The 12,694-nt window shown below is 36.0% G+C and overlaps 3 protein-coding genes across 4 annotated transcripts; 2 read left to right on the top strand and 1 right to left on the bottom strand.

Annotated features, from left to right (window-relative positions):
- Window positions 1–536: 536 nt before the first annotated feature.
- On the top strand, window positions 537–4,151 carry LOC109163935 (cytochrome c1-2, heme protein, mitochondrial). 2 transcript variants are annotated; one of them, XM_019312660.1, is made up of 8 exons: window positions 537–635; window positions 1,789–1,862; window positions 2,280–2,455; window positions 2,643–2,958; window positions 3,041–3,112; window positions 3,405–3,521; window positions 3,636–3,701; window positions 3,778–4,151. In XM_019312660.1, the coding sequence occupies exons 2-8, from the start codon at window positions 1,803–1,805 to the stop codon at window positions 3,892–3,894; spliced, it is 924 nt and encodes a 307-aa protein (XP_019168205.1). In that variant the 5' UTR covers window positions 537–635; window positions 1,789–1,802; the 3' UTR covers window positions 3,895–4,151. The 2 variants fall into 2 exon arrangements, with proteins under 2 accessions (XP_019168205.1, XP_019168206.1); XM_019312661.1 differs by having other exon boundaries at window positions 2,679–2,958; window positions 3,778–4,130.
- Window positions 4,152–5,011: 860 nt separating this feature from the next.
- On the top strand, window positions 5,012–6,880 carry LOC109163898 (50S ribosomal protein L13). The gene is made up of 5 exons (XM_019312619.1): window positions 5,012–5,150; window positions 5,521–5,592; window positions 5,690–5,856; window positions 6,020–6,131; window positions 6,501–6,880. The coding sequence occupies exons 1-5, from the start codon at window positions 5,112–5,114 to the stop codon at window positions 6,717–6,719; spliced, it is 609 nt and encodes a 202-aa protein (XP_019168164.1). The 5' UTR covers window positions 5,012–5,111; the 3' UTR covers window positions 6,720–6,880.
- A 1,203-nt stretch (window positions 6,881–8,083) lies between these two features.
- On the bottom strand, window positions 8,084–10,454 carry LOC109163901 (kelch repeat-containing protein At3g27220-like). The gene is made up of 7 exons (XM_019312621.1): window positions 10,144–10,454; window positions 9,867–10,058; window positions 9,546–9,775; window positions 9,226–9,396; window positions 8,992–9,097; window positions 8,700–8,906; window positions 8,084–8,532 (listed from the first exon to the last, which is right to left on the bottom strand). Exons 1-7 carry the CDS (start codon window positions 10,336–10,338, stop codon window positions 8,359–8,361), a joined length of 1,275 nt encoding a protein of 424 aa, XP_019168166.1. The 5' UTR covers window positions 10,339–10,454; the 3' UTR covers window positions 8,084–8,358.
- Between the last annotated feature and the right edge of the window lie 2,240 nt (window positions 10,455–12,694).

Below are 12,694 nucleotides of genomic sequence, written 5' to 3'. Positions count from 1 at the left end.
CATGTATATATATACAAAATAATACAACCCTTCATTTCCTAACATAATGAGGGAGTTGAAGATAGGGCAAATGAAAAGCCTCAATGATAATGGCCATTCAATAATATATTTATAACATACATAATGTTATACATGAATGTACATAATTGTATAACAAAATATACATACTGTTTTTTAAAAGATAATACACATAATCTAACATAATACATAATAAACATAAACTTTTAACATAATACACATCAACTCTTAACATAATACACAAAAATTTCCTGATTCGGATGTACATAATTGTATAAAAAAATGTACATAATTCTATGAACAAATATACATAATCACAGCAACTTCCTAGCGCGCCTCCTAAAATCACGTCGTTTTGGGAGGCGCGCGGCGCACAGTGCTACGCGCGCTGTGATGTATGGTATAACGATTGGTATTTGTCATGGACATATTGGGCCGGATAATTGTCGTTTGGTTTTAAGGAAAGCCCAAACGTAAAAAAAAAATAGAACGGCCCGCGTTGGATCGAAGCCTTATCCGTCATCATCTCCAGGATTCCAGGCAGTCTTCTCTTCCCTTGGATCTCCGAGACGTTGGCATTTACCGCCGCCGGTCGATCTTCTCTGCGGTCATTTCCGGTGAGTATCCTTACTTGCAGTCCGCTATAAGGTCTATCGATCTGTTCTTTGCGTCGTATTCACATCTTAAGATCGTACATAGATGCGCATGGGCACACGCCCCCTTACACATTTATTGTTTTTCTTTGACTGTAACGCATCTGAATTTATGCACTGCAGATTCTAAACGCTTTACTATTAGCTTGTAATTGATTTTTATGCATTTATTTGAGTGTTTTGAGCTTATACAAGCGACGTTAAACTTGTAGTAATTATGAGATGGATCTAAGAGTTCGGTTGTTGCTCGAGTCAATTCTGACGAATAGTTTCTACGGGGATTTTTGCTTACTTTCCCCTCTATTGCTCATTATTTAGTTTCCCTATTTTGCAAAATTGAGTTTGAAAGGATAAATTATTTTTAGTAGGACTCATTAAAATAGATTATGGAATATATGAACGATAATAAGAACTGTGAAAATGAGATTAATATTATGCTATGTTAAATTGATGGTAGAAACAATTCTTTGGAGAGCTGCAAGCCATCACCTTTGTGGAGAATAAATATAAAATACTAAATGTGGAGCAAATACTTAAATAAGCTTGAAGTACTCTGATACTCTGTTTCTTCTCTTGAATTTTGTAATTTCATGTGATTTAGTCAAAGTGAAACTGCTTTACATTACCCGTAAGGATGCTTCCTGGCAGTGTTCTGCATCAGTTTCTTGTTTAATGAAAGATTTTTCTAGATATCCTTGATCTACATAAATGGTTAAAATCTTAAAGTTGACCGTGATTGTATGTTTACCCTCAAGTTTTTTAGCTTAAAAGATTTACTCAAAATGAAACCTCTTGCCTCTTACTACGACCCTAATTTGTTTGTTTATTATTTTGTTTTTTTTTTTAAAGTATTTACTACATTTCTAATTCTTTTTGGATTGTGTTCTAATTTGGAACCAAATACCCAAAAGGCCAAAATGTTTGTGAGTTAAGTTGCAGTCAAACAAGTGTCTTTTTCAAATTTTCAATTTCAAAGTTATATTTGGTTTAGGGTTTAGAAATTATACTTAGGCTTTCAGTCACAACTTGGCTCATCTTTCAGGTGTGAATTTATAAATTGAATCCTTAGAACTTTTATTTTTTTATATTGAGTATTTAGTGCTTCTTGTTTTAACAGAGTGCCTGACTAAAATGCTTGGGGGCAGAGCTATACATCAGTTATTAACCAGGAAGTTCCAATCACAATCCAGTGTATGGTTCCACTGCAAAACATTCTGAAATCGCTCTACTTTAGTTGCACTACCATCTACCATTAGTTTATTACGGAGTAATTGCTTTTTAAGTATACTTTGAAATTTTTACCTCAAAACATTTTTTTTCTTTTTAAAAAAACGAAACCTCCCTCAAAATTTTATTTTCATAAGTGTGTTTTGACTCACTATCTTATAGTTCTCTGAGTTGGTATTATGATAGGCTCATTGGCTATCTAGAAGAGTCAGCTACTATTTTCATAAAAGTTGCTTCTTTATGCACTCTGAAATTCACCTTCTAGACAATTTCCCATTTATTGTATTTCTAGTTTTTCAACTGATTTACTTGTACATAGGAATTTGTGTCAATGTACAGTAGTAATAACACTGCTCTTAACATTGTATTCATGAATATCAGGGAGCTGGACCTGTTACCATGAAGGCCTTCAGAGCATTGGCCCTCCTTGGAGCGGGAGCATCAGGGCTATTAGGTTTTTCAACAATAGCATCTGCTGACGAGGCTGAACATGGTTTGGAATGTCCGAACTATCCTTGGCCTCACAAGGGCATTCTCAGTTCTTATGATCATGCTTCGTGAGTTTCTGCAGACCTTAAGATACAATAATTCAGCCTTCTCCTTACTCTTGGTCTCTTTGGTGTCTAATTTTTTCCACTTTCTAATGGCTTTGCTGCACAACATAAAGTATACATTGCATTTTTAAATCAGTATTTCCACAATTTATGTATCTTGATTTCTTATTCCACTTTATATAATATCAAGTTCAATTATTGTGTGGGTTTTCTTTTTCATGCACAGAATTCGTCGCGGTCATCAGGTTTATCAGGAGGTCTGTGCTTCTTGCCACTCAATGTCACTAGTTTCATACCGTGACTTGGTTGGTGTAGCATATACTGAGGAGGAAGTGAAGGCCATGGCTGCTGAGATTGAGGTGGTTGATGGGCCTAATGATGAGGGGGAGATGTATACTCGCCCTGGTAAACTGAGTGACCGTTTTCCCCAGCCATATGCAAATGAAGCAGCAGCTAGATTTGCAAATGGAGGAGCCTACCCTCCAGATTTGAGTCTAATTACTAAAGTATTTCCTGCTTTCTTTTCCTGATGTCATCAAGTAATAATACACCTATTCCAACTTACTGTATGTCTGTATGTCTTTTCAGGCACGTCATAATGGTCAAAATTATGTTTTTGCCCTCCTAACTGGGTATCGTGATCCTCCTGCTGGTGTTTCGGTATGTTTATCAACTTTTGCATGCTTTTTCTTTTTTGGACGCTAGTTTTTTTTTTTTTATGTTGGTTGTGGAAATGCTACCTTTTTCTGTGATGGATATATGTTTCTGAGATTCATTCACATTTTAATAGTATTCCAGTGTAGTCTTGGTTTGTGCTGTAGATTCTTATGATGGTCATTATCTCGTTATAGCCATTATAACTGTCCAGGCCCTCTTCCTTTCTTCTTGTTAGTTGTTATTCTGTAAAATTGTTCATATTCATTGCACTAGTTGAGCTGTATTAACACTTCAGATTCGTGAGGGATTGCACTACAATCCTTACTTCCCCGGGGGTGCTATTGCAATGCCTAAAATGCTTAATGACGGTGCTGTTGAGTATGAAGACGGTACCCCAGCAACTGAAGCTCAGGTTGGTCTCTTGTATACTTAAAGACTAGTAGGCTCTTGGTTTCAAATGACACATGCATTATGGTCATTAGCTTCGGGCATTGTTAAGCTCATTCTCTCTTCTAAATTGTTTTAGATGGGGAAAGATGTGGTGTCTTTTCTAACATGGGCTGCTGAGCCAGAGATGGAAGAGAGAAAACTGGTAAGTTGTGCTTCAATTATAGCACTTTCACTAGTTTGATATTTCATTCTCTGATATAGTTGGCATCAAATTGCAGATGGGGTTCAAGTGGATATTCGTGCTATCGCTTGCACTGCTTCAAGCTGGTTACTACCGGCGCTTGAGGTGGTCTGTGTACAAGTCAAGGAAATTGATAGTCGATGTTGTGAACTAAAAACTCCTTCACATTGTACTCACTTTTCGACTTTTGTTTAGTTGATGGTGGTGAAAATTGACATATCCTCCTGCTCCTTAGTAATGAGTGAACAGGTTTTCCTTTTCAACTTGGAGAATAAGAGTGTATGTACTGAGTGCAAAAAATCTTTCCAATGGTGCAAATTTTCTTGTCATAAAATATTGGAAGTGGATATCATGACTATAATGGTATTGTTTTTGGTTGTCAATGTGGCATCCTCTTACTCATTATTTCAACACTAAGCTTGCTTCTGGTCATCTGGTGATTGTGAATATACTTCACTCCACTCCCTGAATGTTTTTCCTTAATGATGTGATAACACTAACTACTAATATACAATGATAGTTAATTTTGTTTCTTGTCATTTAAGTTTGTACATTAAGACTTCAATGTTTTAATTGAGTTATAGATGAAGTCCTCCAAATTGGTTAGTTTGATGCATGTATTTAAAAAACAAAACAACATAGCTCATCTTACCAATATTTCTCTAAATAAAGAGTTTCCACTTGTTCATTTATCACTTGTCACTATTTGAGGGTGTGCATTGAGGAAACATTGTTTGAGGGTGTGCAATGGTAAACATTGCTCATATGCAATAGTCCGTAATATTTCATTAAATTTTGCTCTAGGATAGTGGGGTTTCCTAGACTAGAATGATGTTGAGTTACACTATTTTTTTAAGTGATGAGAGAAATTCTACAACAATTATTTGGAGCTCTGATTGACTGGCTCAAACCAAAAAGGGCGAGTCGCTTTATGATTATCAAGTTAACAGTTTGATCAACTTAGATCGGTTGTTTCCCACCATATTACACTTTTTTTTTAATACTATTGACTCTATTACAATTGCAACTCAAAGAGTCGATACCCCACCACCGGAAGTCAATGTGTTTGGCCAAAATAGTTCCACATTAATTAAATAGTAAATGAAGTAATTGCAAAATTGAAGGACCATATTGTGAAATTAATTAAAACGTTGAGGTCTAAATAAATGTACACAAATAATTTCTCATAAAATGAATCGTGTTTATTATTCGGGCCAGGCCCAATGCACCCCCAGATCCATGCTGAATTAGCCTCACGGTAGCACCCCTTTTTAGTTTTTAGATGTACGGCTGAGATCTTTAGTAGGACGCCCGGACTAGAAAACTCGTTGGGAGGGAGGCGATCGGAGAAACAGCTCAACAGTGTTGGAGATGGCGGCCACAGCCCAGTCCTTTAGTGGCAATTTGAAGGCAAGCATCTTCTTTATCTCTCTTTCCATTCTTGCTGCATCTTCTTACTATTGTTTCTCAATGCTTTTTTACTATGATAGTAGTACACTTGGAGGACGATCGCAAGGTGTTTGTGATATTTACTCTGTTAATAAACTAGATTATGTAGCTCAAATTTCTATTGGGATCACTATGTTAGAGTGTAGATTTTTTTCGATGATTATGGCTCGCCGTTATATAATGAATGAAATGAGTGCTTGGAAATATGTAAAGTTTTGTGCTTGGAAATCTCAATTTTCACGCGCTGTTTGCTAAATAGGAATTTCACTTTCCCCCCTTGCAATCCCATCCCACTAGTCTGGGAAACTGATAAGAATATTTGTTACTACAGAAAGCACTTGCTGGCTTAAGACGAATTGATCTGGAAGGCTTAAGGTGGAGAGTATTTGATGCCAAAGGCCAGGTTGGAATGTGGTCTCCCTCGCTAGTCATAGAATCATAGGTGATAGATACTTCAATGGCAGTTTTATTAATTTAATTGATGGATGTTTCTCATCCAGGTTCTTGGGAGGCTGGCATCTCAAATATCAACTGTGGTTCAGGGTAAAGATAAGCCAACTTACGCGCCTAACTGGGACAAAGGGGACATGTGCATTGTGATCAATGCAAAGGATGTTTGTGTCACCGGAAGGAAACTCACTGATAAGTTCTACCGATGGCACACTGGGCAAGTAGCAGTCTTTTTTTTTTTTTCTTGTAGAATTATTAGTCTCTCTTTCCACATTGTTTGATTTATGAAGTTACCTAGTTTTTACTGGTTGGTTTAGATGGTTTATTATACTTTTGTGGATGGAATTGAGTCTCATACTATCAATTATTTGCTTTTGTAGGTATATTGGACACCTGAAGGAGAGGAGTTTAAAGGACCAGATGGCCAAGGATCCCACAGAAGTCATTCGCAAAGCAGTTCTTCGCATGCTTCCAAGAAACAAATTGCGTGATGTAAGACATACATAGGCACGATAATTTCTAATTTGTTTACTCTCCTATTTCCTTACTTTGAAAGAAAATAGAACTGTTATAAGGGAATTGCTGCAATTTATGCTGTCTGCCTCTTTGTAATGTTATTTACACAAAGATAACCCAGCCTGATTATATGCTCCTAGGTTTCTGTATAGTGAATGAAAATAGACATGCTAGCTGAGGTTGTTTTACTACCTTGATTTCACATTTTCATGAGTGTAATGAGAACTCAGTGTAACAATGTAAATGATAGCTAATTCTGAGTCTGTGAAACTGATACTATATTTGGTTGCAATAATCATATTTCTTGCATGCTCTCACTTGACACCATTATCTTTTGCTTTCCAGGATCGAGATCGCAAATTGAGAATATTTGAAGGCAGTGAGCATCCCTTTGGTGACCGGCCTCTAGAGCCTTATGTGATGCCACCACGGCAAGTGCGTGAAATGCGACCTCGTGCTAGGCGGGCCATGATTCGAGCTCAAAAGAAGGCTGAGCAACAGGGAGCTACAGTTTCAAAGATGGGCAAAAGGAAAGAGGTGGAAGCAGCAGAGAATAATGCATGAGTTTTAATTTTGCCAATTTTACATGGCTTTCTGTAACTACCATCACAATCTTAGATGGGTACTAGCTGTTTTAAGTACTGAAATTTGATCTCAAATGACTCCAGCTTGGAATTTGAAAGGGATTTCTCATTGTTATATGCAAACAACTTATTTACTTTCTATAGGTGTTCTTAGCATCTTTTCTTAATGTGGATTGCTATGTCTTTCATAGCATCTTTTCTATTGCTATGTCTTTCGTTTGCTCATTAACTTCTTTGTAAGCATCTGCATATTCATGTATCTCAACAATCAAGTCATTCAGTCCGTTATCACGTCTAGACCTTTTTTTTTTTTTTTTTTTTTCTGAATGAAAACACGTCTAGACCTTTTCTTGTTACTAGCTTAGTTAACAAATATTCTAAGGGTCCCTCATACCCTAGCCCGACAGAGTCCCTCGTACCCTAGCCCGACAGATTATGTGAAAAGATGTAAATTACGGTAATACAATGACAATTTATATCCTGCACCACGGTGCACGTTGCATTGTGCGCCCAGATGTAAAACGTTGCATTGTGCGCCCAGATGTAAAACGACGTGATTTCAGATTTTTTTTTTTTTTTTGAAATCTCGCTACCCAGTGTTTGGCGGTTAATTTTCCTTAAAAAAAATCTCATGTTCAAAAATGTACATAATACATAATAAACATAAACTTTTAACATAATACACATCAACTCTTAACATAATACACAAAAATTTCCTGATTCGGATGTACATAATTGTAAATTAAAATGTACATAATAAAAAATATATATAATTATATGAACAAATATACATAATCACAGCAACTTCCTATCGCGCCTCCCAAAACGACGTCGTTTTGGGAGGCGCGCGGTGCACAGTGCTACGCGTACCGTGGTGTAGGGTATAACGATTGTAATACAATGGCTCAACAGATAGGGCCAAATGTCGTGCACAAAGAATGTCTATTTTGGGTAAAAATATTCTATTCGAACCTTGGTCTCTTCTCTCAAATATTATCATTTATATATATATATATATATATATATATATATATATATATATATATAGTCGCGCCACAAGGTGTCCTGAACAGGCTCCTTTAAACCCATATCATACTCTAAATTAATTTTTCCATACGAGAAGTCATATTTTGAACCAAATATAACATCAATAATCTTACCTACCTTAAACAAATACACAAATATAAGATAAATTATCACACCACTAGTGTCTTCATAACACTTGCATTTGCCACTTTATTACTGCTCTGGTTTTATTCTTTTTTAATGCCCTATTAAATACGGAGTATAACTTAATATGACAACTAAATATAAAAAAGACATTGTAGAAAAACAAAGAAATCATGCGACACAACTTGATAAAAGTCTTATATTGTACGGAGTATATATTATGACAACTAAATATCTAGCTAGCTGTCATTGTACCCAAAAATAAAAAAAATAAAAAATAAAAAATAAAAAAAAATCATCCTACACAACCTGATAAAAACTCTCATATTGTACATTTAACTATTATGTTAAAGTATTTAATTGGAAACCTAATTCTGAATCAAGGCTGGCAAATTTCCTAAGCTAACCCAATGATGGTAACAACTAACATACATTGAAATATTTGCAGTCTATTCAGAAGACAACTCCAGTTTGGTCCTCCACATCTCCCCTACTACTTGCCTCGGCTGCGGATTATCTGGCCCTCTATCTCGCTGTCCAGAAGTGAAATACAACCATCCATTCCAAAATGCGGCTTGTGTAGTCTTCACACGGTAGGGAAGCCGCCCAATCACTGACCATTTCTGTACATATGAGCACTTGGTTACCATAGACATTGGCATAATAAATATGTGTATCTTTAATGTGAATGTAAACAAAGGTAAAAGACCCGAGAATCCAAAAAATGCAGATGGGTTATAGAGCCAATAATCACATTCTCAAGATGCAGTTATACAAAATGATAATATACCAGCGTGTTTAGGTTGAACTGGAAGACCTCTCCAACCAGCATCATCCTTTTCGTAAATGGGTGTTTCTCTGTTGTTCCTCCCACGATAACAATGGAGTTATTTACCAAAACCCAAGAGCACTCTATATGGGAGTTTTGTTTTGGCATAGGAGGCAAAACTTTCCATTTCATCTCGTTGTCCAGCATATACACATCCCCATAAACCACCTGCAAGTAAATAACAAATGGAGATTTTGAATATGCCAATTCCTCAAATGGTGTGAATGAAAAAGATTTATCTAGCATGCAATACCTCATTCCTCCGTGAGCATTTATAGATAGGGGAACCGGGTTTGGCCATAAAATCACCCTCTTGACCACCAATAACATAAAGCCGATCGTCAACTACAACACAAGCCCTACACAAAACACATTCTCAAATCAACAATCGGTATGTTGTGTCACCCAAACATTTCTGAAGAAAATCATATGCAATGATCATGAGAAACCATTCGTTCCTTGAAAATCACAACCACAAGGAACAAACCTGTGGGGTCCTCCTCGCGGAATAGGTATTTCAGCGTGCCATTCTTTCTCCAGTGCCTTGCCATTTCTCACCGCAATACTCCAGTGCTCTAGCCCAGGCGTGTGACGATTCTCCTTGCTGCCACCCATCACATGGAGCCTGCCTCTCCACAGCTGAGCCGCTGGAGCATACCTGAAATCTTTTTTTTTTTTATGTTAGAACCTAATTCCGGCATCATACTCTTATCCAACTAAAGCATCTCACTATCCCCTAACTCATGATCATTTAGCCATTAATAAGTTCTGTCATCTAGTTTAAGGATAATCCTAAAAAAATCATACCTTGGAGCTGGTAAAGGCGGAAAAGGCTCCCATTTCTTAGTCTTGGTGTCAAGAACAAAAGCATGAGTCACAGGACCTCTGCATTGAGGTCCATATTGCCCAGATACTATGTATACATATCTACCATCACTAGCTATTCCTAAATGGGAATGTGCCATATCTGGTGGTGTATCGATCTTCTCTACCCACGTATTGTTCAACAAATCATACACATCCACATGAGAATGAACCTAATTATACATAACATTCTAGTTTTAGACACACTTATCTCAAAATTTAGACAGAAGAATCCCATAGTGTAGTGTTGAGAAAGATGCTTACATGATCAATGGTTCCATAGCCTGAAAAAACATAAAATTTGTTCTTTATCTGAATCGAATACCCATCCAAACGCGGCACCGGCGCCGATGGCATTTGCTCCCAATCTAAACTACGAGCAGGCAAATCCGCGAACGTCGCTGACAAAAACCTCTGACGGCTTCGAGCGTTGTTGTCCTCAGTAACATCCTTAACCTTAATAACCAAGAAAATAGAAATTAAAACAATGCCCATTTCAAGAAAACGCAATGCCAGTACAGAGAAACAAAGTAAAGCCGACCTTTTGAGTATCGTTGGACAAATTGGGCACGACAATCTGGTACTTCTGGCGAGCCCAGGTGGTGGCGATTGACAAATACGTGGAGGACGAGGGTGATGAAGCCCATAAGAAATTCAGCGTCAGAGCAACCAAGAAAAATCCGAAGAACACTGAAACGACGACGGATTTCGTCAGATGGTGCTTTGCCCTTGTCATTTTCCTCGAATATTGAAAGCCTTGTAGCGGTAAGAAGATCCATTTTCCGGGAATGGGGCGGAATGTATATAGAGAGAGAGAGAATGAGAGGAGTTCCAGTGGGGGAAAAAGGTGAAGAAGGGAGGTGGAGGAGAATGGGCGCCAATGGTTTCAATCAAACGTTTCTGGAATACCACTTCAAAGTTCAAACCTTTAGCGGTGATTATTTAATATTTAATTGCCACATTTCTATCTCTTATCTGTGTGCCGTTTGCGTTTCAGTGGCAGTCCCAAACCTCGGAATTGAAAAAACAAAAAATGTTTTAGATTTTATTTCTCTTGAAAAATTGCACTTTTTCCCTATGAGTTATATATTTATAGTACTTTTTTTCTGAATTATTAAGTGGTTATTTTTCCTCCTGAAATGTTGAATGAATATTTTTACCTTTAAAATAAATATTTTATTTATTTTTTTCCTCTCACAAATTATGACCACGATTCGGTTCAAACCGAACAGACACTATAGCAACTAAACTGAAATATATTCCAATTACAATTTAGAATTGAACATGATATTTAGAGTTTATTAAAATTACAAACCGGTATGACCGGTTCATGTTCTGAACTGAAAACAAAATACATTTATGGTTGAACTTAGACTATTTTAAAAATAAAAAATAAAATCTTAATTATAATAAAGTCATATGGTCTTGTGAAAATTAAATGTTGATATTAATAGTTAAACTAGTAGGTGCACCCGCGCGATGCACGGCTATATATATAGTATGATATATATACAGTATAGAATATAGTTATTTGAACCTCACAAAATGTGAAATGAAAAACTTGTGATTTTATTACACATTGATGAATATAGTAATTTTATTAGACATTGTTGAAGACTTCATTGTTGAAACAATGTGATGCATGGCTACCTATATAGTACATAGAATATTACGTATAATATAATATAATAATAATAAGAAACCTAGTATTTAAAAAAATACTAAATTTTAAATAATAAATTCTGGAATGTTATTATACATTATTGAAGACTTCTTTGTACACAACATTTTTAGTCGTACTAAGACATGGTACACTTTCCCCGCAAATCAAAATTTTCAAACCCCTGGGGTTACTAACTCTTGAAACAGCTACGTACAGTTGTCCATGGTTAAAGACAGGTTTTTTCAACAACAACCCCACTTTAGCAAGCGTTTGTCCTTGACTTTTGTTGATTGTCATGGCATAGGATAGCATCAAAGGAAATTGCTTTCGTTGAAATTTGAAAGGCAATCTTGGATCTGACGGTGTAAGTGACATCCTAGGAATCAATACTCTGGTTCCTGCATTTGTACCGCACATGATATGGCCTTCCAACACATTGTCACGGATTTTATTCAGCAAACACCTCAAATAGAAAAGTTCTCCAGTAGCTGGCGGGACATAGAATATACGTCCGATTGAGAACCCTTTTTTCCGTGGCTACCATTTTCTAAGGTCTTTCTTCCAAACGAATCGTGTTGGCATCTAAACATAAGTAAGTTCTCTTGCATCGGGGTATGCTTTATTTGCCTCAAACCATTCCAAAAACATGCTCTGTGCTATAGTAAGTCTATTAACAATGTTCTCAACAGCATCATCATTTGCAAATATCACACTCTGTTGATTAGGAAGGTGAAAGCTTAACCTTTCCACTGAAGGCGCCCTAAGCTGTATATCAAAACCAAACAGACGCCAAACCGCTTCAGTATATTTTTACATCAAATTATTTCCATCTCCAATCCATTACACCAATGTTATTTTATAATTTTTACTAAACAAATATACTAAATATAATAAATTCTTGGGTCAAACTTTATTTCTTTCATTTTTTTCTTCTAAATAATCTGACTCAAAACTAATCCAATAATGTAGCACATAACCCGAACCCAATAAAACAATTAATAAAATGTTTTCTCCTAACCCTAAAACTATCTCTAGGCAAATTATTGTGTGAACCATGGTCCACATAGTGCTGTATGGACCATAAAAGAAAGTACATTTTTAATATATTAAAACGTACATTATTTTTGTACCGAATGTACATTATACAAATAATATATTTGTAGTATTCAAATAATGTAATTTCTCTGAATACAAAGTACATTTTTAATATTCTAAAAATACATTATTTTTGTACTAAATATACATTATTTTATAACATACAAAATATGATCAACATAGCTTCTGTGGACTATAGTCCACACAATAACGATTGCCATCTCTAAGCCTCTGCACCAAATTTTACACCATAAGAAATATTCCTTGTATATTCTTATATCATTTTTTTTTTCTATCTCCAATCCATTACACCAAATTTTATTTCTTTACTAAA

The sequence above is a fragment of the Ipomoea nil genome, unplaced genomic scaffold (genome assembly GCF_001879475.1).
Source record: "Ipomoea nil cultivar Tokyo-kokei standard unplaced genomic scaffold, Asagao_1.1 scaffold3050, whole genome shotgun sequence".
NCBI classification, from domain to species: domain Eukaryota; kingdom Viridiplantae; phylum Streptophyta; class Magnoliopsida; order Solanales; family Convolvulaceae; genus Ipomoea; species Ipomoea nil.
The sequence above is the reverse complement of the archived record's forward strand: the minus strand, read 5'-3'. Positions and strand labels throughout refer to the sequence as shown.